We start from the raw sequence: 27,529 nt of genomic DNA, 5'->3' as shown, positions 1-27,529 counted from the left end.
CAAAATGTTATTGCTGAACTTTTCTGATGACAATACGAAGGTGTGGCTTACGCAGTACTATTTCTCGTTCAAAGTTACGCGGAAAAATTGCAGCTTCCAGAGAAAGGGCGGAATGGCATCGAAATTTGGTATCCAGATTATTCTGTACACGTACACCCAGTTGGAGAAAGAACTGCGAACTACGAAGCTTATTGGAGAAACTAGAGCCATAGCACATGAGGATCGAAATCAGTGAAGAAAATTCAGTAGGAACAGGACTAGTGTTTCTACCCTTGGAAACTGAATGCACTTTCGCCATTCCTTTTCGAAATCACAGACGGATTGATGCAAAGACTAGCTGAGGACTCTAGCTGCAATTCCTGGAAGACGCACTTATTCCGAAATCTAGGAAGGCTACTTACAAGATCCGCCGATCAGTCAAACGTCCATCCATCCATCCTTTAGTTCATAAAGGGTATCTACACGTGGTCGCTTCCATGTAGGAACGAATGTACAAGAAATAAATAGGGGTCTTTTGGTTGGCCACACCAGTGCTGTGGCTTCTGGAGGACGCAAATGTTCTCGCATAAGCACTAGGTTACCATTTACCGATTGTAATTATCACCGAATTCGCGAATATAAGATGGAATCGTATGAATTTAATTCTGCAGATAACCTACAGTCACGGCTGATCCAGTTTTGGTCACTAGGAGCGTTTTGGAGTCAGTCGTCCGCTAACAAACTCATTGGACATGAAAGTTTAGATAGTTCAAACAGTCCTAAAACTTGAATGCATCTCGACTCCATACGTAACAACATATCCAGGAATAATATCAAACTGCCCCGGTGCTGGGTGCGGGTCTTCAAAGAAGGGTTGCATAAAGTGAAAAGTCCAGTACCATAGTCCACATCCTACAAGCGAACATACATAGGAGTGCTACTGGTCGCGACCTGATGGGGTTTATGATGCAAGAAAAAAGAGCTGATTTGTTGCTCCATAGAGAGCAGTATTGAGGTAGAAGCGATGCCGATATATCTAGCACATCAGGTCAAAAGATACAGTGAAATTACGGGTCCATGGTCGAAACGTGTCCGGATAGCTGAGTGGTTAAAGCATAAGGCCGTCGTAAGAATGGTCGCGGTTCAAATCTCACTGGTGGCAGTGGAATTTGTATCGTGATTTGACGTCGGATACCAGTCGACTCAGCTGTGAATGAGTACCTGAGTCAAATCAGGATAATAATCTCGGGCAAGCGCAATGCTGACCATATTGCCTCCTAAAGTGTTACTGTAGTGTACCGTTACGATCTTGAATGAAGTGCTCTAATACACTTCAAGGCCCTGATTCAATATGGATTGTTGCGCCAACTTCGTTTGTGTTCTTTGTGCGAAAATGACTTTTTTCAGCGTTTACCTCACACCGAACAAATCTACGTCTGATATCCGGAATAATTTCGGCGTCTTAAAGCACGAAATTCGAAACGCCGAAGGAAAATTCTAGCCGGAGGAGACTTTAACCCCAGAGTCCCCGAAAGAGGCATGCGCCAACCAGATTCTGGATACTCACAAATTTTGGAAATCGCGTCAGGAAGGTCTTATTGTCCTAAATATTGGTAGTATTCCGGTATTCTGACACCTTCATTGCGAGGACAATATGAACGATAAAGAGTACTGGAAAATTTTATGACCATGGTCACCAGTACAGGGCCTTCGAAGTGACAAACGGCACATGCTAATGTCCTCACGTCCGGTAAATACCTACCGGAGAAACACTGGACAACGTTGGCGAATTATGTAAGTTTACGAAAGAACTGCAACAGACTTCGGCAGATTGCGCAGCATGCAAGGGTAACTTTTGTATCTACAGAATACAAGAGAGCGAGAAGAAACTCCTGCAGGAAATCAGCGGGTAGAAAGCTCGCTTCTGGTAGGAATAAATCTGCGACATTAACAAGGATTCATTGGGTTCTCGAGTACATGCCGCTTACCAAAAGCTTGCAGCCTAGCGGATACCCTGTTCCATAAGAATAGGAGCAGTGAAGATGGAAGAAATTGCATTTGCACTTTTTCCTCGAGTTTGATGAGATTTGGAATTCTGAGGAATATTAATCAACTGCAAAAGGCGATCCCGCAAATGAAAAACAAAAAAGCAGCGGGAGGAGATGGTATTCCCAGCGAAGTACTGAAATGTTTACGCAAATATAAGTCGGACTTGCTAATCGGCGCACTCAAGGCATGTTTGACAGCGGGTGTTTTTCCTTCCCGCAGGAAGATTGAAGACCGATATGTAGGACACAACAGGGAAGCTGCTTGAGAAGCTCATGATGTCAGGAAGTACCGACGCAATATGTGCTACGAGAGTGTACTCACCAACACAATATGGTTTTAGAGCGGGGCCATCCACAATTGATGCCATTGTGGAAGTGCCGAGTAAGATCACATCAGAGGCGGCTGAGGGATCTATTCTTCGCCCGGACTTTTGGAATCTTATACGCTAGTCTTCCACAGCTCGAGATTTCTGATGTATCGCATTTGATCGGATACATAGATGATGTTGCGACACTAGTTACCGCACGCACGGTTGAGCACCACTACACCACCCCCAGGTGACGTGGCGAGTCAGCAGATAGAAGGCTGAACAGGGATTCTCTCTAGCTCTGAAGAATACCGAAGTCGTGGTCCTGACCAAGGAGATGGTACCCAAAGACCTTACTTTTCAGGTTGTGAAACCATGGGCTTGGTGAAATACCTCGCATCATGACAAACACGAAGATGATATTCTTCGAGTAAATTCAAACCACAGCGGATAAGGCTGTAGCTAGAATCTTTGCGCTTGATGTCGAATGTCGAGGATCTGTTATCCAGTAGTTGTGATTTGTCGATGAGTCTGTCTGCCTTTTTTTATGAATGCAGCTCCTCAGCGGACATAACCAACTCTGTCTCACCTGCACAAAATCGTGACAAGCTGTATTTAAGCTTCTGCTCGTTGGAAACTTTAAGTGGATTTGAGCAAAAACCCGCTACAATTGTAAGAAGTGATCACATGAATAGGACGACAACTACGTCGGTAATTCGCAAATGTCATGGAAATTGTATGGTAATTTGGCGTCAAATACCGGTAGACTCAGTTGTGGGCTGAATCCGGGTAATAATCTCGGGCGAGCGCAATGCTGACCACATTGTCTCCTGTAGGATATTGTAATCCTGTAGTGTACCGTTACAATCTTGAATGAACACACTTTAGGTCCATGATCCGATTGGATTGTTGCGCCAATGATTATTGTTATCAATGAAATATTTAGCCAGTGGGAGAATGGGGGACAAAAAAGTGGTATTAATTAATACAGCAAAAGTAACTTTTGTGAAGAGAATGGAACGGAGACAACCAAATATTTCGCAAACGACTCCGGAGAGGGAGAGCCTCGATAGGTTGGGAAAACGCAGGTTTTTAACAAATCTGGTTATCACATTGTTCCTACCTGCTAGAACATAAAAAGTGTAGAACTATCGCTGACTCGAAGTACGGAACTCGATATTTGTTGATAAATTATGAATTCTAAGCCCACCTTCGCATCTTTATCCGAAATTTAGAATGTCCACATGCTAACCAACATCGTATTGAAGCTGTAAGACCCTAATGTGCTGTTACATATGTATATGAGAGGGGCACATGGAGAAAGATGACGACTATAACTTGAGGACTCTTATGAGAAATGTGCTACCGAACAACAGACCTGACACCATTTCAAGCGAAGAATTATGTCAACATTTGGACTAATTAGCCGTAGTTTTATTGATTTGGACGCAGAATCAAAGAAAGGCGACAATGATTAGATATGTCTTGAAATGACATCTACTATCCAAGAGTGTATGACAGATTGACCGCACCAAAACAACCTGGCACTGAATAGTGGTGGAGGAGTTTAAAGTGTTTGAAAAGTCCTGGGGAAGCTGACGCCATTCGTCAAAAATCAATGGCAATAGCAGATGCAGTTAGATAACGCGATATAGCCCACATTGGGCTTTCTGGCAATCATATAGCAGAAGTGAGAATCGCCTCAGAGAGTACTTGTTAAAGTCAGAAATGAAAAATATTTACATTGAAAGCCTCCTCTAAAAGCAGCGTAAGCCTATGGCTCGATAATTCCCATATTCTCTCCGAAGTACATGATAACAAGTTCGTCCATTTGAAAATTTTTTGCTTCTAACAACGAACAGGTAGTTATGAAGAGAAGCAGACAAGTAGGAATACCCTGAATTCCTTTTAATGGGATTTCGTTTTACGCAATCTTGATCGAAGTGATTGCAAATGAATGTTGCTAATAAGCTAATAGCTCCGAAGCTGAAATTAAAGTGGATATGCTGTAATATTCTGTAGAAAGTAAGATTGAAGACTAAGCATTAATGAGCTTTAAGCAGCTGTTCCAGGACATATCATTAATAACAGAGAAGCCCTTAATATGAAACTAGAGTAACTTGCAAAATGACCGAGGAAAAATTAATGAGAAAGGCAGGAACTGTAAATTAAAGTCTCAAAGACGAATTTACGAGTACTTCATGCGGAGTCCCTCATGCCATAACTATGCCAGGAAAGTTTAACTTTATGATTCTCTCCAAGACTTCACTCTCTGAGGACAGAATGGAAACAACCTATTTTCTTAAAAAGGTATCACCGGCATTGTCAGTGGCAAGCAAAGTATCCTTTGATGCAGTCAACTCTGCAACTGATTGCCGATTTATACGGTAACCAAGAATAATGTCCTTATCTCATGTTAATGATCCTGTAAAGATGCTTTGTCAATTACCGCATTTATACAAAAGCTTCCAACTTAGTAGCTGGGGATTCCATAACAATTAACATTTCTGCATTTAAGTACTTTAAAGAGAACAATCCTCATTCTGGCCGTCCTGTACGTACCAGGACATTTCATTGTTAAGCTTGGCCTATTTTCCTTTCCTCTCTTTATGTGTGTTATAACCAGTGGGCACTTTTGGAACACAAGAATCCACTTTCTCTCATTTAACCAACATAGTCATTAGGAGGGGGAATGGTAAGGACACTTCTAGAAGAAAATTTCATTACAGTAACGAATCAAAGGCTCTAGAGGTAATTAAAGTCGGAACCTGCTTCTTAACTTCCCCAGCCACTTCATTTTCTGTAATTAGTTCTTTTTGTTTTTTTTTGTTTCGTGTTGCTGTGCACACCTCGAATGAGTGCTAATTAGGAACGGTAGCAATTTTGGAAATGAGCTTAAACGAGAATCGTCCACTTCAATTGAGTGTCCTAAGTTTCAAGGTTTCGTTGTTTTCATTTCCCTTTGTTTTGCTTTTCGTCTCCCAACAACATGTTAATTTTTCGGCATTTATCGAAAATTAATGAATGGCCATTATTCAAGGGGAGACCATTTCGTATGACGGCAGGAAACATGAGAGTTTTTAATTAAGACAAATAGGACTTTCTGGACCTAATTCAATAAACAATTTCATTCAACTTCCTAAGAGCCTTCTAGGGCTCAAAAGTTTGCTGGCACCATACTGCCTCCTTTCAGCTCAATTGCTTCCAGGGAAGTAGAGAGTTTAAGGACAATTTCGTTTTGTTTACCTGAAACTTAATGCAGTTTTCAGAAATGTGCCATATAATTTGTTGTCAATTATTTATGACATTTACTTCATTTTCAATTATATATTGCGATCTATATAGGTCTTATCAAATGAATTAAATGAAATTGGTGTGTTGATTATCATTCCGGTGGAAAATGTGGGATAAAACTATATTTACTGTATATATACTTTCCCGCTAATATTGCAATTTTAGGAAGGGAAGCGCTAGCACTTAGTTACACGGCCAATATTATCGATGCTGATATTTCCTATTATCACCGCACCCCAGAATAAGTTTTATCGGACTGTGATCTACTTCTTAGTGATTTTACTCGACCCATACCATACTCGTTAACCTGTGGATCCACCGGTCTCTTTCAAATTTGGTTCTCTCCTTTGGCCATCTGTTATATAATTTCTCCCTAGCACAATAGAGGAGAGTTTGTCCTTTATTGGCTAAAGTTGTTTTCTTCCAAATCACGCCCAGTGTACGCCTCTAAAGTGAACACTTTGACGTAGGAAACTGTCGGTTCCGGAAATACAGTATATCTCATTTTCGACAAAACAATTTTAGGCCACAACAGGCTAACAAATAACCTTGAACTATTCTTCCTAGTGGTTCTGGCGCTGGTCAAAACCCCCTCTCATCCAGGAATCAGAAGAGCAGAGTGAACTCCGCACTTCGGGCTCAAACAACCTGTGACTACATCGGAATTATCCGAACAAAGTATGAGCTCGCCCTTGCCAAACCCCAGCCTCCATTTCCTGGGGTGTTCATCATCGTCATTTTCTCCTCTCCGGTTTGACAGTTTATAACCATCGTCTGCTGGTATAAGTTATTTCAAACAGTTTAACGTTTTCGGTGTGAAACGCTTCAGATCAATATTCGGTGGAATTTTATGAATCCAATAGGATATGAACAAGTTCAAGTCACCAACGGCGTGAAAAACGGACTGATGGAGCTAGAGCAACTTCTGGATCGTATTTTGTACTACAGGCAGACATGAAGAGCGAAGATGAACAGACACGGCCGTCCCCCACTGAGAACACCGAAAGCCAATCGGATCGCAGATGCAGAATGAACTTGGGAAATACCCAACGCGGGAGGGGCATCTGAAGAAGACTTCATCCGGATATTTTCCAAGGCTAAAAAAAAAGGTGAAGAGAAAGAAGAAAACATAATATGTCATCAAAAGAACCTCTACCTAAAATTAAGGCGGACACTAAAGAAAAGATGAGGAGACAAAAGAGGGCTAGATCGCCAGGTCTACTTATTAAGTCGACGGAAGGCAAAACCGTTTTCGGAAGTCTTCAGCGAGATTCGTTATAAGATTAAGCCCGAACCACATTCCGCAAATTCAGCCAGGTAGACCATAAAATGAATAACTGCAACGAAAAGTCTGATGAGTGTTGCACACACTGCAGGCACGTCGGGGTAGCGCCGACATTCATCCTAGGGCCGAACCTCACGGAGCGGGAACGCTTCTCACGATAGTCTGCTAAGACTTGACATTACACACCTATTACACCCCTATTAAGTAAATTATGTTACGCGGCTTGTTAGCGAACGCACTGTCGAACGGCAACAAAGTAGACTTGGCATATTGATAATGTAGTAGCGCGATAATAAAACACAAATATTCGTTCGCTAACTACAGCGTAAACATAAATTTATTGAGACGTGATAAAGTGCACAGACAGAAACAACGTAAACAACTTCAATCGTGGGGACGGACGGAACGACTTTTTTAAAAATGCTAACAGCGGTTGTCCACTTGCGATGTGCAGCACTCCAAGCGGTGAAATTGAGAACGGGAAAAGTCAGTTTCGGTTGCCACATTATCCCCCTCCTAGCGAACACATGATGGATTGTCAACAAGACAGAATGTTGATTCGTTTGTCAATAATCGAGATGATCGAGGTCATTGAGCGATTGTGACTTTCTTGCTTTTCGGTCCAGAATATGTTCGCAATGGTCGATTTGTTAATTGTGATTCGCTTCGATGTTGGATGATAGCTGGTTCGATGAAGTCGTCGTCCTCTCGGATTGTGTACGCTGGTTTGAGTCGTTCGGTGGATACGACAACACTTTTGTCGTTGCATCGTATCGTAAACACTCGATCGCTATTTCTCTTTACAACCTCGTAAGGTCCCATGTAAGGACACTGTAGCGGCCTCCGTGAGGTATCGTCTCGAAGGAAGACATGCGTACAGGAGTACAGATCTTTGAAGACGAACATGCTGTCTTTTCTATGATGTTCGACCGGCGTGGCGCGAAGTTGCTGCATATCTTGCCTGAATTTTTCGACGAATATCTGCGGATCGTTTTGCATTTCGGTGTCGAGAAATAGTTCGCCAGGCAAGCGAAGTGTTGTGCCGTATACGAGTTCGGCTGGTGAGCACTTCAAGTCGGATTTTACTGATGTCCGTAAGCCGAGTAGTGCTGTTGGTAGAGTCTCAACCCATCGGTGATTCTCATGGCACCTAAGCGCGGTTTTTAAAGTTCGATGCCAGCGTTCTACCATGCCGTTGGCCGCTGGGTGATACGGAGAACTACGTGTTCGCTTGCATCCAGTCAACTGAGTGAGAGCTCCAAAGAGGAAAGATTCGAACTGCGAACCCTGGTCTGTAGTGACGGTGCGTGGGGATCCGAATCTTGCTATCCAATGCGCATAGAATGCTGTTGCGACAGTGTCTGCAGTTATATCGGATATTGGGACAGACTCTGGCAATCTGCTGAATCGGTCGACCATTGTCAGTAGGTAGCGATGTCCTTGGCATAGTGGCAACGGGCCAACTATGTCCAAGTGGACGGGCTCGAATCGGCTGCCCGATTGCGCGTACTGCAGTGGTATGTTTCGGACGTAGCGATGTATTTTTGCCCTTTGGCATTGAATACAGTTTCTGGCCCAGGTGGTGGAATCTTTGGCGATTCCGGGCCAAACATATTTCTTCCGCATTGCTTTGCTGGTTGCTCGGCCACTGGGATGTGATGGGCCATGAAAGACGTTGAATACTCTCCGCCTGAGAGAGCGCGGTACGTATGGTCGTATGACTTGCGCTGATGTGTCACAGTAGACTGGCTTGCCGCTGTTGCTGAAGGTGAATTGCTGCAGGACAAGCGAGGATGTGGATTTTAGCAATTCTTGAAGTTCTTGGTCGTCTGCCTGTGCGTCGGCGATTTCAGTGATCGTGACCGCAGCCGGCATTGCGATGGCTTCGATTTCGATTCTAGACAGTGCATCCGCGACACAATTCTCCTGACCGGAGACATGGACGATGTCGGTGGTGAACTGTGAGATGTACTGAAGCTGTCGGCAGTGTCTCGGTGATGCTTTCTCCAATTTTTGTTGAAAAGCATATATCAGCGGTCGATGGTCGGTGCGTATCGTGAACTCACGTCCTTCTAGCATATGTCGAAAGAATTTCACGCCATTGTATATTGCGAGTAATTCCCGGTCGTATGTGCTATATCGGGCTTGGGTTTCGGATAGCTTCTTGGAATAAAACCCAAGTGGTTGGCGAAGTCCATTGTGGAATTGCTCGAGTACGGCACTAGTTGTGACGTCGGATGCATCGGTGGTAATTGAAAGTTTGGCGCCGGCAACTGGGTGTGCCAACATCGGCGCGTTAGCGATTAGTCGTTTTGATTCTTCGAAAGCATGCTCGGATGCGAGATTCCAAACGATCGGACGTTTGTCGTTCTTTCGGCTTTCTCGCAGATAGCTGCTGAGGGGTGCGAGAATTGTAGCTGCTCCCGGCAGAAACCTTCGGTAAAAGTTGATTACACCGAGATATCTTCGCAACTCGATGATGTTCGTAGGTTTCGGATACTGTCTGATCGCTTTGACCTTGGCCGGAGATGGTTCGATTCCGTCGCACGAGATCTGGTGAGACAAGAATTCTATCTTGTTAACACCAAATACGCATTTGACTGGGTTGATCTTTAGTCCGTACATACGAAGTCGTTCGAAAACGATTTTGAGGTGTTCCTCGTGTTGTTCTTCCGAATCGGACGCAATAAAGATGTCGTCGAGGTATGCCCAAATGAAATCGAGACCACGAAGTGCATTATCGATATGTCGTTGAAACGTCTGTGCAGCATTACGGAGTCCGAATGTCATTACCAGGAATTCGAATAACCCGAAAGGGGTTATCACAGCTGTCTTTGGAATGTCGTCGGGCGCGACTGGGATTTGGTAGAAAGCTCGTCTAAGGTCAATCACCGAAAAAATCTTTTTGCCAGCGAGATGTTGTGGATGTGCGGTACCGGATAGCTGTCGGGCACGGTGATTTTGTTGAGATCGCGATAATCACCGCACGCACGCCATTCGCCAGATTTTTTTGCTTTTAGCAACAATGGACTTGCCCACGGACTGTTCGATGGCCTGCAGATGCCTTTTTCCATCATATATTCGAATTCGGCCTTAGCTGCTTTATATTTGTCAGGAGGCAGTCGTCGGGGTTTTTCCGAAACCGGTGGTCCGGTTGTAATGATATGCGGGCTGATCGTCGTAGGCTGCAAGACGGTCGTTGTTATTTCGGGAAACTGTGCTAGAAGTTGATGGTAAGAGTTGTTCGGATCGATCGTTGATATCGTCGGATCGGCGCCTCTGAATCTGTATGCTGTTGAACTGAGGGATGTGTTAGAGTCTAACAGTCGTTTGTTCTTGATGTCAACAAGTAATCCGAAATGTCGCAAGAAATCTGCCCCAAGGATCGGTCGGTTGACTCGGGCGATGCAAAATTTCCATTTAAAGGCACGTCGAAGTCCGAAATCGAGATTCAAAAGCTTTTCTCCGAATGTATCGATGGGATACACATCTGACGGGCTAGTGGTTTTCGAAAACATCTTCATCGGAACCACTGAGACGTCGGCTCCACTATCGACAAGAAAACGCAATCCATGACGGTGATCTCTTACGAGTAGGCGGTTTGATGGAGTCTCGTCATCCTCAACCGCAGAAAGTGACGACGAGGTGATTAGTTTTCCGGCTGGCGAAAGGTGCATGGCGCACGACAATTCCTTGCGCAGTTGCCGAAGCGGCGATGATAGTAGCAAATATCGTTGGCGCCGGGTGACGATGGCAACGATGTGCTGGTTGTTCGTCGCCGTCCCGTAGAGCGAGATCGAAATCGTTGTCTCTGTCGGTTGTTTCGTAGTTCAGCCGTTAGTTGCTCGAATTTCTTGTTGATGACCGCAAGCTCTTGTTCGAACCGGTTTTCATTAGACTCGGACGAGCTGATGGCGGCCACGTGTGAATCGTTCACGCGCATGATCTTGTCGGCCATTTCGGTCAGGGCGTCCACGTCGATGTTGGTCGCTACCATTAAGATTTCACGCGCTCTGCTTGGCAGTTTTTTTAGCCAGAACGTTTTTAGCGTACCGTCGCTAAGCTGACCGTCGACCATACTCCGCATTTGACGCCACAGGCTAGACGGCTTCAGATCGCCCAGTTCTAACTCCGATAGAGCCCTACTTAGCAGATTATCTGGTGAATCACTGAACCTGATGATGAGTTCCCGCTTGATTTCGTCGTATTTTTTCACTTCAGGCGGCTTCTCCACTATGTCGGCTACCTCCTCCATGACGGTGGCATCGAGCGCCGCGACAACCGCGTGGAATTTGTTGTTGTCGCTTGTAATGCGGTTCACAACGATCTGCGATTCAATATGGGCGAACCATAATTGTGGTCGTTGTCTCCAAAAATTCGGAAGCTTTAAGTTATGTATGGCTTCGACGAACTGAGACACGGGTTGACGAGCTATAAATGGATTGGGGCTAGCGCGGTTTTCTGCCAGCGTCTCGTCCAGGTCTTCGGTATGCGCGTTGGTGTAGGTAGCCATCTTGACCAAACTTGCACGATTCGAATCAAATATTACGACGCGGTTTTCACAATTCAGAACTTCCGAAACAAGGGTCGCACCGGCTTCCGAAAATCACGTCGGGGTCACCAATTGTAGTAGCGCGATAATAAAACACAAATATTCGTTCGCTAACTACAGCGTAAACATAAATTTATTGAGACGTGATAAAGTGCACAGACAGAAACAACGTAAACAACTTCAATCGTGGGGACGGACGGAACGACTTTTTTAAAAATGCTAACAGCGGTTGTCCACTTGCGATGTGCAGCACTCCAAGCGGTGAAATTGAGAACGGGAAAAGTCAGTTTCGGTTGCCACAATACCACGGGTAAGCAGATGAATAACTGCTTATGGTTTAAACCTTGCACTGGAAATAACCGAAATAGTGTTTGTCAATAAAAAGAGAATCGCATATCAATCGGCGCGTTCCATATCAATCGGTGAGTCGCTAGTCGAGTTAAAACTTTTACTGACCCTCAATTCAAGGATGAGCTTTTTCGAGCAAATCAAAACAGGAGTGGACAAGGATACAGCTGGAGTTCCAGGATTAAGTCGGCTAATGGCAATTATAGGAGGTCCAACATGTAGTAGGCGTTCTCTAGTGAGTACAATGCAGTTTTTCTAACGAGTAGAATGCAGTTTGCACATGTCTACGGCGTAGAGGAATGGGCTGATGCTCTTAGTCAGGGGATATGTCGTAAGCGGCTCGTGCAAGTACAGAGACGGAGAGTTTTGCGGGTAATGTCACTGTCCCTGAATCCGCCGTGATTGGGATTGCGGGAGTGATTCTCGTCGCTTTTTTTGCTAAGGACTGTGAAACCATGGCGATTGTAAATGTAATGGCGATGTAAATGATATTATGGGCGCCTGCAAGGCAGGACTGTCAAGCCTCAGTAGCACTTACGCATGCCGTTCTTTCGACTTTATCAGGTTTTGTCCAATTGCATTTCTTGTTCAGAGCAAACCATCACATTAAGATGCTATAGACCACGTGTACATCAAAAGACGCATCTTCTCGCGGAGGTTACTTTGTTTCACGGATCTTTTTGTAAGCATAGATGGCTATAATCCGCTGGTCTATGTTTAGTCTACATTCTAACTTAGGAAACAGAATTCAGATACTTTACATGGTTGGAAAGTGACGAGCTTTATAAATTTGACCCTTGGAGGGTAACCAGGTGTTGGTGGTAAAGTTCCGTTCTTTTTAATTTATACCGATGTCGACTAGGGCGCCTTCCAATTCAAAGGAGTGCAGCACTTTGATTTTGCCTTTTTGATTCCGAACTACCTCCTGTAGCTTGCTTTTTCATCAGGCGTTCTTCTTTCTTGATCCCTACCAAGTTGTTCATGGTGATCTAGGGTCCAGATTGGAAACCACTGTCGTCGAACTGCACGTAGCAGCAAAGAACAAGGCCCTTAAGTATCTCAGCCACCGGAAGCCAGTGAAAAAGCAGAGGCTCAAGGGAACTTAGGAGCCAGTACCGAAATCATTCGTATTATAGGAAAGACTGCGAAAGAAAAGGAGACCAGTGCTTAGACGAGCGGGATGTGAAGTGCTTCGCTAAAGCCCAGGTGGTTGACAAAAAATATAACTGCAAAACTTTGGGAAACCAAGAGAAGGCAAAACTTACCATCTTCAAGCACAATCTATTTCAGGTGGCAGTCAAACAACAAAAGAAGAGTAATAGAGTGTACAAGGAAAACTCTTCAGTTGCGTAGCCGGAAGTCGCTGACGGATGGTACTGACAGATGGTAACTCCGCGATGGTAAGAGGTAAGGGAGGGGGAGTGGGGGGGATTCCTTGCCTACTTTGATTCGTTGCTGGCACCACGCCACAATTTTAATTTTAATTTGATATGTTGTGACACTTATGGGAAGATAGCTAGCTGGGAAGATTTGCCACAGCTCCGAAATCAAGAACCAAGAAAGTGACTTTATTATTACTACCGCCTATCGATTTGTAATAAAAGCAGTGCACTAACCTTCCAATTCTCAATTTTGACACCACCCTACTAACCGACAACGAGACTTTTAGGGTGAGGAAACGGAGAGTATCTGATCACAGATCATTCTGTAATCACAGGTAAACACTTTTCTCATACTCTTTCAGAGACGACAGGAGCATCAACTGGAAGAAGTTTGTTTAAGTTATCCAGGACACAGTATCTAGTGTTCGCAGTGGCAGATTGGCACGACAGAAGAACTAGAGTCAAAGGTCGAACTTCTGGAAAAAACATTCCAATATGAAGTCTCTTCCCAGTAAAACACTGCAAAAGACATTCCCACCGTGGGGAGAGGAAGGTCTATCCAATCTCAGGAAGCTGGTCAAGAAGGTCATCAACGTCTGTTATAGGCACAAATACTGACAGCTATACAAGGACTGAAGAGGTACAAATTGGCCAGGAGATCGTTCTGTGTGTGTGTCAGAGCATTGAAAACACAAGCGAATCAAACAAAACCTTAATAAAATTGATTCAATGTCTGTTTGTCGCACCCGATCGACTCGGAAATGGTTGAATAAATTGTCACGAAATTTGGTGAGAAGGTGCAGTCTGTGAATTCCTTCACATATAGCAAGTGGCGCCGTTTTGTGAGGCTAAGGGAGCTTTGCATGTATGCGAAAATGGTCATGTGGGGAATCAAATGAAAGGGCTCAATTAATACTTTTCGAAACTGATCTCATTTATGATATTGGGAGAAACATAGTGGAGTGAGGGCTTACAATGTGTCCCCCAAAAAGTGAAGCAGGTTTAGTTTTTAAAACCTATCCAGACGAAAAATCTGACAAGATCTAGGCTCTGAAATACATTCCACTCCGATATCTATTCAAATAAAGCTGATAATAGCACGTAACTATATTTTAGAAATTAACCCGAAAGCCTCCTTCTTTTGATCGACCTAGAAGTACAAGATTTGGCATTGGTACAAGGGATAATATAGGGCAGAACTTTACGAAGTTTGAATGAAATTTAAACTACTATTAACAAAGTTATAGAAGGTCAATTTTTTTTCGTTATTTGGATATCAGTATTAATCAGTCGAGACAGATATCTGTACGTATGTGCTAATTAAGTTTGTGGAGAATGTCCAATAGGATAGGTATGTGTGCACATTAGCACCACAGGTGTTTACTTTAAGTACATATATAAGCCTTTGTGCACGGTGTAGAGTGGCAATGCGTAAAGATACGTTAGACCAATTTGGATGGGCATCGTTTTATTCATTTAGGATTACCACAATATTTATGTCTTTGAAACGTATGTAGATATGTACATCTGGAGTTTAGCAATTAATGAAGGAATATTTAGCATTTTTAGCTACGTACGAATGGAATCTTTATACCCAAGGAGCCCGATTTGTTTAATAAGTTGGAAGGTTGGTGGACGGTATCTTCAGATGAGACTGTGGAGCTAGCCCATACACGATTCTACGTCAGCGAGAGTCAGAGCCTTGTTTGGAGGATATGACGCGCCAGTCATGTGAGGTTAGCAAATCAGTAAATAACGTCGCGCAATAAACCGCTCTCCCGCATATTAATCTCAAGGCCTAGACGCATAATGCTAGCCATGCGGCTATGAGATTTAAAACGGAATTTTCAAATGAGAACGATGACTTGAAGAAAGAGCGTCCAATCACCAAGAGGTTGCGAAACTTGCATCCTTTCCTGGATCATCAAAACTGGCTCAGGGTCGGGGGGAAGCTGCAGAAGGCGAACAACAACAACAAGCATCCAATTCTTTTAGATATAGATTATCATGTCATGTCCCTAATCATGCGGGATGCTAATCACAGTACCTTACATGGCGCCTTTTTCACAATTCGAAACTATACGAAAATGGGATATTGGATCCTCAAAAATCAAAAGGTAATTCGCAACCATCTGCTCATATACCTTAATTTTATTACACATTCCAATCAGCGGAGTCAGCAGTTGAAGCCTCCGAACTTCGTCGACGCCCGGATGTCGAGCTTCAAATACTTTAAAAGGATATGTTTGCGTCTCCATATGTATAGTTACGAAGGCTGTACTCTTTGAATTGGGAAACGATCGTTCGGCCGAGGTATTTCTTGCTGCGTTTAAGTGGTTCATTGCAAGACAACGCCTGTGCTCAGAGATCTACAACAACTAACTTTGTTGGAGCAAAAAATTAAACCGAAAAGAAGATGCAAGAGGAAAAGGAGAAGGCAAGGTTGCTCTAAGCTTAACACCTGCACTGCCTTAAGTGTCATGATAGTGAAACTGAAGCACAATCTGACTGTGTGGATGTTCTATACTCCACCAAGGAATAAATAGGAAACATTTAAGACTTAAGCCAAAGATGCCGTCATCTGGTAGATTCATATCGATCGCCGTGAAATTGCAAAACGCCATTTGAAATGTGTATTCGCTGAGGCAAACATTGTTCCGCCTGCGAAGATTTTACTACGATACTATAGCATATCGAGGAAACTAGACATTGCTTGTTCCACTCCCCTGCAATCTCGATGGCGATTACTTGTGGCCATTTCTATCTTTAAATATCGATCAACGCTCCCCTGGAAGCTGATCACTACCAATGAAGATGTTCTGAACGTTGGCAGCGATGGCTTCAAGAACACTTGCCCCATTTACAGGCCCGGACTAAATGCGACAAGGAAAATCTGAACACGAGACCTGGCCAGTTGGTTCTGCTCAGGGAAAGGGAAACACCTTCGATGAAGTGGCCATTTGCATATACTTGCGCTACCCATCCTGGGGTGGTCCAGGCGGTTACAATATCACGAATCTTTGAGCAAACAAGTCGGAAGGGGGAGCCTTTGGATTCGAAGCAATCCCCGACAAGCAAAAACTTCCTTGACCCCGAACTGCATGAAACGGTAATTTCACAGCAATTTAACGGCAATCAATTAAAAAAAAATCGATATACGGGGTTGCCGTTCACCCTCTTGGTGCTATATAGCGCGTCAACCACACCTAGGCCCTTTCGTTCGCGGATACTTAAAACACCCGACAACTCTCCCCACGGTTTTCTGAGACGCCTGCACTTTTTCTTTATTGTCCTGCACCAAGTGCCTTCAGGGTAACCCGCTCGTCGGCTATCTTGGGTGCAGTCCCCCACTGCATGGCGTAGCAGGCAATGCTCCTTAATATGTGACCTATCCACTATCCCTTCCGCCTTTTAATCACTGCTCGTACCAGTGCAAGATCTGTACGCCAACTCAGTTCGTCATTTGTAATAGTATCAAGCCAGCGTACACCGATTCTACGACACTGGCAGGTTGGAGCCTTTGAGTATCAGTGGAGATTAATTTCCATGTGCTGTTCCCATATAGCAACACAAAAAGAACACTAACACAGAACAATCTCAACTTGATTTTGATATTGAAATAGCCACGTTTCCAGATTTTAGACCAGGCAGCAAAAATGGATCTAACGCTGTTAACACGTTAGGCAACATTCAGTTTGGTACCATCGTCGCCAGCAACCACGGTGTCGGTGTTTATCTTCGGTCCAACTGTACTTAGCTCTCTTTCCGAATCCAAAGCCTTTTCGCCAAGGTCCACAAACCAATGAGAAATCAAACAGACGTCATCACCGTAGGCCAGGTGTTTAAGGAAAGATGTCATAGTCCATTGGACTCTTCCATGTCCTCTAGGTACGGCAGCATGAAGGACGTTACCGCTAGGCAAAAAAATAATATCAGTGACAAAATACAATCCTTGCGGCCTTGGCTTTTGATTTCAGCCCCCTCAAAGATTTTACTTCGTTATCTTAACGATCATTTCCTTCTCGAACTCTTTGGGAAAGGTTTCGAATTCACAAGCTTGCCACGTCCGCAGTAACTGGAGGTACAACGATAAATTACTCTTTGGGGAGACCGCCAAGCCCAGCGACTTTACTCAGTTTGAGATCAATAATAGCCGAGATGATGCTTCTTCTGCTTGGGGAGCCAACCCGCATCCGCGTGTTAGGGTGAGTAGCCATTTCATACAAGAAAAGAGGAACCTCACCTAATGCGATATGATTAAGAATCATGGTGAAGTTTTCCTTCCACCTCTTCAGTTGCTCGTTATTGCGTTCTTCACAGGACCAAGGAAAGTTCAGCGACCACATGCAAGTTTTTTCGAGATGCGATGTATACTTCTGAAATCGTTCTGTGGCATTTTCTGCTGCCCTGATCAGCGCAGAAACAAGTTCTCCTTTGCCAAAGTGCATACTACATTGAACTTCCCGGCATTTCGTATGGTATTGAACGCTTATCACATCCCGCTTCCATGATTCCGCAGTCAACAAGATCCTATGACGCCTCATCGTAGCGCGGCCGACGATGTGCGCTTCACCTGGGAAGAAAGCATTTTTGATGGCAGTCTAGTGCTCATCGATATTCTTCGGCGAGTTACTCAAGCTTCTAATCAAGAAACTAGCTCTACCACTGTCGAGCGGCAGCTAGATCATACAAGCGGTCAACTTTGGTGGGGCGGGGGGGGGGGGGGGGGAAGTAGTAGCTCTCCATCCTTGCGAGGAGTGACCGACGAAACACATCATCAGATGGTGATTCCTTTCAAAGCTGATGCCAGCGCATTGCTACTGTTACGCATATTCAGAAGACAGTTCTTAAGGGGGTCATCCCGTGTGTCGGGTTGGATAAATCGATTTTTTTTTGCATGAGTTCTATATATAGTGGAGAATATGTGGGCAAAGGGATTTTCCGATATTCCGAGTCCTTCAGAAATTACAGGGTTAAACAGGTAAGGAGTTTGCAGCCCCGGCTAGAGTACTCGATGAGAAAGAGCATCGTATCTTTTTTTACCTGTTAGTTTTTTACCTGAGCCTTATACATTTTAACGCAGGTATAAATATAAAAAGATGAAAAACTAATCAATTGTCTAAACTTATTTGGTGTTTGGAATAAAAAGGATAATCCAGTCTAGAGTGAGCACTGAAAGGCGTTCAAGTTACACTCAGTTATATTTTGTTGTAAGTATTGCGCTGTTTGTGTGTTCAGTGATTTTTTTAAATGGATTGGACGAAGGGAGATCGCTTTAACGTTCAACGTGAAGCTCGCACCAAAAAACAAGTATTTCATGAGAATCGATACTTATCAGAGAAGAAAAAGAACTTCGTATCAACATCAGCAAAGAAACTTTTAGCAAGCATGAACATGGATGTTCCAATTGCGACAAGTTGTGTATATTGTATTTAAGTTGACAAAACTTGATTAGTATTTATTATTTTTAGTTGTTCAAAATTAGTATATTTAACTTATAGTTTCAACAACATTTATATTTTGGTTATTACATTTTAACTTTTCATTTTATTTATTTATAACAAAACTTTCTAATTCTATTTTTCAACTCTCTTAACAAAATTTTTCAATTGACATCAGGAATATTTTTTTTAATTCGTTTTTTCTCATGGCACACTTTACTCCGATCTTCCACTCCCGTGGTGTGCTACGCAAAGTGGATAGATCCGCGCCATCTATTCGCTCGCACTCGCAACATTCGAAATAAATTTCAAATGCTGCGAATCCTGCCGCGCCACATCACTCCGCCCCCAGATGAAACCTAGGGGTTTCGGCGACTGATCCCCGAACTTCGTTCGCCGTTAATCCACAAAGCGGACACGACGTTGCTTCGGGGCGCACGCGGGTTTCAGCCTGGACAAAGAGACCGCCTTTTTGTGACCACCGATCTCGAGCTGGAAGAAATGTTCTCCCCGCTCGAGAACGCGGTACGGGCCCTCATATGGAGGCTGCAGCGGCTTCCGGACGGCATCCGTCCTGATCAGCACGTGCGTGCAAGTGTCCAGCTCCTTGGGCGAACAGGCAGGTATGGACGAGTGTCGAGAGGGTGGTGGCGCTTTGATGCGTCGGAGATTGTCCCTCAGCAGACGCACCAACCCCGACTCCGTGAGACCCGATCTCTTGTCGAAGACCGGATCGCTTGGGAGTCTCGGGTTCTCCCCGTATACCAGCTCCGCGGGGCTGGCAGCAAATTCCTCTCGGCGGGTTGTACGAAGGCCGAGTAGGACGAGAGGCAAGACTTGCGTCCAGGACGGGTCGTCGCGTGCCATAATGGCGGCTTTCAGCGTCCGGTGCCAACGTTCCAGCATCCCATTGGATTGTGGGTGGTATGCCGTAGTCCGCTGGCGTTTAAAACCAAGTAGTTTGCCTAACTCGGAGAAAAGGGTGGACTCAAATTGCATTCCCTGGTCAGTGATGACCACTGCAGGGACGCCAAAGCGAGGTATCCACTCTCGACAGAGGGCTTCGGCACATGATTGCGCCGTAATGTCTTTCAGAGGTATTGCCTCAGGCCACCGCGTAAACCTGTCGATGATTGTGAGACAATACCTATAACCGTGCGAGTCTCGCAAAGGCCCTACTATGTCGAGGTGTATCGTGTGGAAACGCTTGGTAGTGCGGGGGAATGAGCCCACTTCTTTCCTTACATGCCTGGAGACTTTACACTTTTGGCATGCGATGCATTCTCTGGCCCAGGAATTGATATCCTTGTTCATGGAGGGCCAGAAGTATTTTCCGGTGACTAACCGGTTTGTTGTCCTGATGCCGGGGTGCGCCAAGTCGTGAACTGCGTGGAACACTTCCTTGCGAAATGTGGCCGGAATGTATGGCCGAGGTCCCTTTTCCGAGTCTTCGCAGCAGAGCGAGAGGTTTGAGCCGAAGATGGGCAACTCCCGAAATTTGTATTTGGGGTTGGACATGAGGCTCTGAAGTGCTGCGTCATCCACTTGCGCCTTGGCAATAGCCGAGAAATCGAGTGAGGCGGGGATGTTAACTTCGGAGACACGAGACAAAGCGTCAGCAACAATGTTGTCCTTCCCGGACACGTGCTGGATGTCTGACGTGAACTGGCTTATGAAGCTCAGGTGTCGAAGCTGACGAGGGGACGCTTTGTCGGGCTTCTGTTTCAAAGCGAACGTGAGAGGCTTATGGTCCGTGAACACTGTGAACGGCCGGCCTTCTAGGGAGAAACGGAAGTATTTGATGGACAGGTATGCGGCGAGCAGTTCGCGATCGTAGGTGCTGTAGTTCCGTTGAGCGGGATTCAACTGCTTCGAGAAGAAGCTCAACGGCTGCCAAACTTGGTCCACCTTTTGGTGAAGGGCAGCACCTACTGCGATGTCAGAGGCATCAACAAAAACGGCTAGGGGTGCATCTTGCAGAGGAAATGCCAAGAGTGTAGCGTCGGCCAGTTGTTGATGGGATTTGTCAAACGCGCAGATAGCCTCTTCAGACCACACGATCTCTCGTGTGTCCTTAGTTTTGGGGCCAGACAAGTACGCGTTCAAAATGGACTGGAGATGGGCGGCCTTGGGCAGGAAACGACAGTAGAAGTTTAGCATGCCCAAGAACCTCCTCAACTCCCTCACTGTCTTTGGACGCGGGAAGCTTGTTATCGCTTGCACCTTGTCTGGGTCGGGCTGTATTCCTTCAGGGGAAATGAAATGGCCGAGGAATCTCACCTGTTGTTGAAGGAATTTGCATTTCTCAACGTTTAGGACTAAACCGGCCTCAAGGAGACGTTGAAAAATGCACTCGAGATGGGCTAAGTGCTCAGACTCAGTGGAAGAAGCGACCAAAACATCATCCAAATATACGAAACAGAATTCGAGGTTTCGCAGGACTGAGTGAATGAACCTTTGAAAGGTTTGCGCCGCATTGCACAATCCGAAAGTCATCCGGGTGAACTCGAAGAGTCCAAAGGGTGTGCATATTGCCGTCTTTGGAATGTCTTCAGGAGCTACTGGGATTTGGTGATAAGCCTTGGTTAAGTCCAAGGTCGAAAAGATGCGGCAATTCGCGAGGTGATGCGCAAAGTCGTGGATGAGTGGAATTGGATATCGGTCAGGAACAGTCTGTGCATTTAGCCTTCTGTAATCCCCACATGGGCCCCATTCGCCGTTTGGCTTAGGGACCATATGCAGTGGGGAAGACCAACAGCTGTTTGAGGGCCTGCAAATACCCTGTTGAACGAGTTGTTCAAACTCTTTCCGTGCAATTGCCAGTTTCTGAGATGGTAGAGGACGCACCTTCGAGAAGATCGGGGAACCAGTAGTGATAATGTGGTGCTGCACATTGTGCTTCACTGGTTTGGAGAGACCACAGTTGGTAGTAATCTGGCTGAACTTTTGGAGAAGTGCCCGAACACGAGAGTCGGTAATGTCTTCTAAAAGAACGGAAAGATTATTGCTTGGGTGAGATACCATATGTCCCGACGAATTAAGGTTGGTCGTGGAATCTATAAGAGACTTGTTTTGCAAGTCCACCAGCAATCCATAGTGACACAGGAAGTCTGCGCCTAGTATGGGGAAGCTGACATCCGCCAGGATGAAACGCCACGAAAACGTCCTACGCAAGCCAAGACTCACGTCCACTTGCCTATACCCGTACGTGTTTATGCGGGAGGAATTTGCTGCCGCAAGTTTGAGCGGTTGAGGGAAAAGTTGATGTTGCCGAGGTACGGGAAGAACCGAAACCTCCGCACCAGTATCGATTAGGTAGCTGCGCCCGCTGAGGGGGTCGAAAATAGTTAGGCGACGTGGCGCTGCGTTCTGGGTGGCCGTCGCCAAGACCCCCCGCGGACCTAGTTTTTTGCGGTAGGAGAGAATCTACACGGTAGCGTACATCTTGTCGCTTTATCCCCGAATCTGCGGTGGTACCAGCAAATCCCTTGGTCCGTGGACTGTCTTGACGACCTGCTACCTGATCGCCCTTTTCGGATGGCAGACCGTGAGCGTGCTCGCGATCTGGCGCCCGAACGCTGAGCGTCCAACGTCGCCCGCATCTCGGCCATGCTGGCTGTTAACGCAGCAATCTCGCGCCTCAATTCACCCACCTCATCCGACGGTGGTTGAACGGCCGCCAAGGTTGGGCGTACGTACACCTCCTGGACCTGGTCGGCCGTCGCTGCCAGTTCCTCCAAGGAACCGGAGACGCAAGCGAGGATCGCCTGGGTGCCCTCCGGGAGCCGACGCAGCCAGAGCGACTTGATGAGGTCGTCGCCGATCTTGCTCCCACCCAATTGCCTCATTTCACGAAGCAATTGGCTGGGAGTTCGATCACCCAACGTTAAACCCGCCAGCAAGTGGTCTAATTTTGCCGACTCGCTTGCCGACAGGCGCCTGATCAACTCGCTCTTGAGCTGGACGTACGATGTCGACTTCACCATGTCGGACACCAGAAGTATGGACTCTTCGTCCAGGCCGACCACCGCGTAGTTGAAGCGGGTCGCGTCCGATGTGATGCCGGACATTTGGAATTGTGCTTCCAAATGCACGAACCACAGCTCGGGGTTCCGCCGCCAAAACGGAGGAACGCGTACGGCGAGGGCGGTCACTTGTGGGTCCGATGGGCCTGGCGCGTCTTTATTGTCAAACGACATTTTTCTTAAGTACGAGATGTAGACGCGGTGAGTTTATACTGAAACACGGTGAACTTTACACCGACACGGCAGGCCGCACCCACAAATGCACGCACGAAACGAGAAAAACAACGACCGAAGCGGACGCTCTCCAGCGCAGACCAAAAATACCACCAATGAAAATGGAGATCTCGCGATGCTAAACACCTTTTCGCCGTCTCTTGCAGCGATTTGAAACTTTTATTATTATTTTTTTTTTTTTTTAAAACTTCTAATGTATTGAACAATAATAAATTACAATAATGCTTCGCTGCTGCGGCCTCTTTGTTGAAGACGGCGTTGATGTGAAGGCGGCGGCGGTGGTGGCGGCTTCTGCTGCAGCGACGGTGGCGGGGTCTTCGGTGTCTGCCTGATAGCGGTGATGCTGGTTGCGGCGACTGTGGACGGCAGCGGTGGCGGCGACGGGGACAGCCGTTTGCTGCTGTTGTTGATCGTTGTGACAATGATGACTAGTCCGGTGCGTGAAAGGTGTTGTGCAGGAGGGCGTGCATACGGGAAGTCGCGTGAAAATCTACTTCTGGAGAGGGTCCGACGTGTGTCGCACAGTACACTGTGTAGAGAAGGTTTTCTCGCGTTTTTTCTTGCCTCTGCTCCGACTCGGGATGTGGAGATGCGACACGTTTTCGTGATGTTTACAACGGCACTCCACACTCAACTGTAGATGCGAACGCGTGAAAATCACTTGCCGTACGGTCTACTGATGTTCTTGATAGACTTCTCGGTGTTTGGAAGTTCTATTTCTGCCGTGTTGCTCGGACGAATTTTGTCGTCAATAGAACTTCACTAATGGCGGCGATGGCAGATAATTTGTCGTTTTTTTTACATATCGGGGTCACCAATTAAGTTGACAAAACTTGATTAGTATTTATTATTTTTAGTTGTTCAAAATTAGTATATTTAACTTATAGTTTCAACAACATTTATATTTTGGTTATTACATTTTAACTTTTCATTTTATTTATTTATAACAAAACTTTCTAATTCTATTTTTCAACTCTCTTAACAAAATTTTTCAATTGACATCAGGAATATTTTTTTTAATTCGTTTTTTCTCATGGCACACTTTACTCCGATCTTCCACTCCCGTGGTGTGCTACGCAAAGTGGATAGATCCGCGCCATCTATTCGCTCGCACTCGCAACATTCGAAATAAATTTCAAATGCTGCGAATCCTGCCGCGCCACAGTATATTGGATTTTGCTGGAGTTTTCTCCAGTATTTCTGCAAATTTCTGCAAATAATAAAATACACGTAGTAGTAAAAAAGGAATGCGTGACATGTCGAAAAAATAATGAGAACGCGGCTTAGAAATGCAAAGAAGAATCACAAAGGCATTGGTGGAAAAGGGGCTGGAAAACTTACTGATAAGGACCTCACTACATTTTTTGGGTTGGCTATTCGTCGACACGCAAATTCGATAGAAGGAATGAAGCAAGAAATTTGGGAAACTTTCTTCCATAAAAGTTCTACAGACGAAAATTCTTAGCATCAAAATTGTCCAGCAGGCGAGGACAGTTGGTGCAAATGGCGCAAAGCGGAAGCTAAAGGAGAACTGGATAGTTTTCACCACGAGAAGGCACCTTTGACTGAAGACGTTCAAACAGTCGTCAAACCAATCTACGATAATTTGCACGTGATGATCTCTTGAACAGATGTTTACGAGCAGAGACCCAGAATAACAATGAGTCGTTAAATGCGTTGACCTTCAGTCTGGGGCCAAGGTCGTAGAAATAGCCACTTTTCTGGTTGTAATTATTTTCAATGAAGGATTCAATGGCATTCTCAAAATCCTAGTGACAATGGAATGTCAAATTGGTCACATATGTCAGGTTTATCCCGACCGCCGTAATGAAGCGCGAATTTGGCGGTCCGAACGACGATCGACTGACTTCTCTAAAAGAGCCAGAATTGCAACCAGAGAGCAACAATCGGCCTTACAACACGTTTTTGAAAAAACGGAAAGTGCTCTCTATGGACCAGGTATAGAAGATTAATGGTGAGCTAAAATTTTACTGTTGATAATCACATTTAAATTTTCAAATGCGTTTTTCTCGAAACTGCATCTTGAAAATCGGCTGCCACCATAGCTCAAAATCTATCCAACCAAATGCTTTGAAATTTTCACGGCTTCTTTAGTACATATTTCTACGGTCCGCAAACTAGGGTAATTGCAATCGGACTGGTCGTTTTTTTTTATTCATAAAAAAAGCCGTAAAAAAACACCAAAATCTAAAAAATTAAGTTTAAAAGCCCACCAAAAATTTACCTTTTATTATTTTCTAATTATCCTAGTTTGCGGACCGTGGAATATTGTCCACATTAAAATGCCGTTTAGTTTTTTTCCTGAGATGAACACAGCGCCCTCCAGCGTGGCAGCAGAAAAAACTTTTTTTTGGAGATGGGTGCATAAATTAACACGTATTCCAAAAATTAGCTACGAAATCAAGCTGAAAAATTTATCACATATACTAGAGATATCAATAAACATATGGTGAAAAAATCAAGTTTCTTCTTTATCCAGTCCTTCAAAATAATTTTTCAAAAAAAGGCAAAAAAACGGCCTTCACACCGGATGACCCCCTTAAAGCTATCGTGCGGTTGTAGTCAGATAAAACCCGATTGACCTTGTGGCAAATTCTGTCCACGAGCAATGTACCACCAATGACGAGGTGATGGAAGCTGCAAAAATTTACAAACCTCCCACCATTATTGTTACGGTTATGGCGACAGTATTTTCCCATCATATGCCCGAGCAAGGTGATTAACTTCGGCGCGACTAGCTTGTGGGGCTCCTAATAACCGCCCGACAGAATGTCCTACTGGACGCTCGAGCTGAGGCGTATCATTCAGCGGTCTCTCTTAGGAAAAAATCGGGAATGAAAATAAACCACATCGAATTATTTGTTACTTTCAACAGCGTCTGTTTATTAGCTTTAAAAGCCATTAAATGGACGAAGAGCCGGAGGCAATACTTCATATATTCGGCTATTTCCTGATCAAAGTAGACAAAAAATGATGTCTACACCCCATCTAGTATAAATAAATGTGCATCTTTCCAGAGCTACTTCTCCGACAGAGAGGCTTAGGCCCAAGCAAGCAAATTAATAGCACAATCAAAGAGGACATTAATCAAAACAAATCTCTGAGATGTGACCCCACTTCAGGAAAAATGATGAAAAAACTGCCAAACGTAACAACAATTTACTTTCTTATGTCCTTAATATACCACTGCGGCTTTAATACTACCCTAGTACTTGGAAAATTTCTCAAATTATATTAATTGGAATTTGTGGGAAACTCAAAACCATGGCTACCTATACTACCATTGACAAATAAGTCTGCTCCCAATCTTGGAAAATATTGCCGCACATATGAGAGGATAACATCACCTATAGTAGTTTAAATTCCGCGAAGAACGTACTATTATGGGGAAAACCGTAGAAACATCTCTAAAATTAGATCTGCCCTGGGAAACAGGAAATTTTGCACAGGCATACTTCTGAACATCATACCAATCTGCTGAAAATTTGCTGCCTTATCCTAAGACCTAAATTCTGTGCGTTCAAAGCATGAAGTACGTCTGCTTGAATACTGATTGTGAAAATTTTGCAAAATTCAGAAAATTATTGTGGTTTATTTATGTAAAGAAGATATTACACAATAAAGACTTGACATAAAAGGTAACCCAAGTCTCTCTATATAATAATGAGGAAATTATGGTTGATGCCAATCCAAAGGTGGAGGGACAGTTGAATCAGCGCAGGATCTAAGGCAGTAATGCCAAAGTAATTGCTGCAATGGTGATAATTAAATTTTCACGTCTGATTAAGACCTCCGAATCCTCTTGTGCAAGAAGAAGAAAACTTTGAATACTCCAGAAACTCGCATTATGCTAACTCCCGCAGCTGGAAGAAGTAATGAAAGTTGCTTGCCAGAAGTTTATCAGCGCCCTAAATTCCATCCAAAGTATATCTGAAGAGTTCACATTTTCAAAATGTGGCACTATATTAACTCATGGCATGCACACGGTGTATGCCAGTTCCACATGCACGGGGTGTAAAACTTTCACGGATATTTCAGGAATGAAGACAACCAGTTAGTCCGCGTGCAAGCTGCTTGGAAGCGAAGGCCCAATATAGACACTTACCGTGGTAGTATCTCCACATTCGCTCTTTTATTCAACAAAAATCTAAGGAACGTACGACATTTTATTCAAAAGGTTTCGTTATTTCATTTAAGTTTAAGATGGGGGGGGGGAACTGGCACTATCTTCGCTCTACTTCACGAGAGTGTATTGAAAAGGAGGTTTTATGGTAAACATTCCTCATGTGAAAGAAGGATACTATATAACATTGCAGAATTTTTTGCCCCGTTAATTCCTGGATATAAATTTGCAACTAATTTGAAGAATGCAATATGTGAGAAGTATTGCTGGGCAGAAAGTGGAAAATTTTAATTAGAAAAGGGGATAAACTAATTACGATTAATGTATTCCAGGATCCTGGAGATAACGAGTTAACTTGCTTACGTATTTTAATAATATCTTACAACATTCAGTTCACCTCTGAAAACAGTTCCAAGTTAGGGAATTGAAGATGCTCACTATGTCCTTGCATCAAGTACTCGATAGCAGAAACCTTCATATTTATAGGAT

The 27,529-nt window shown here is 44.6% G+C and overlaps 2 protein-coding genes across 2 annotated transcripts in view; both read right to left on the bottom strand.

Moving 5' to 3' along the window:
- The window catches only part of LOC119657480, a 589,953-nt gene that overhangs the window by 432,971 nt on the left and 129,453 nt on the right, over positions 1 to 27,529 (bottom strand). The gene's annotated exons all lie outside the window — the stretch shown is intronic.
- LOC119658147 lies at positions 10,564 to 11,427 on the bottom strand. The gene has a single exon (XM_038065415.1). The coding sequence runs from the start codon at positions 11,425 to 11,427 to the stop codon at positions 10,564 to 10,566; it is 864 nt and encodes a 287-aa protein (XP_037921343.1).

This window comes from Hermetia illucens, chromosome 5 (assembly GCF_905115235.1).
Source record: "Hermetia illucens chromosome 5, iHerIll2.2.curated.20191125, whole genome shotgun sequence".
Classification (NCBI taxonomy): Eukaryota; Metazoa; Arthropoda; class Insecta; order Diptera; family Stratiomyidae; genus Hermetia; species Hermetia illucens.
Note: the sequence above shows the minus strand (reverse complement) of the source record. Positions and strands in the feature narration are given on the sequence as shown.

Bases quoted from the DNA above. Each gene is read 5' to 3' on its own strand.
- LOC119658147 (XM_038065415.1), bottom strand. From the start codon at position 11,427: ATGGCTACCTACACCAACGCGCATACCGAAGACCTGGACGAGACGCTG.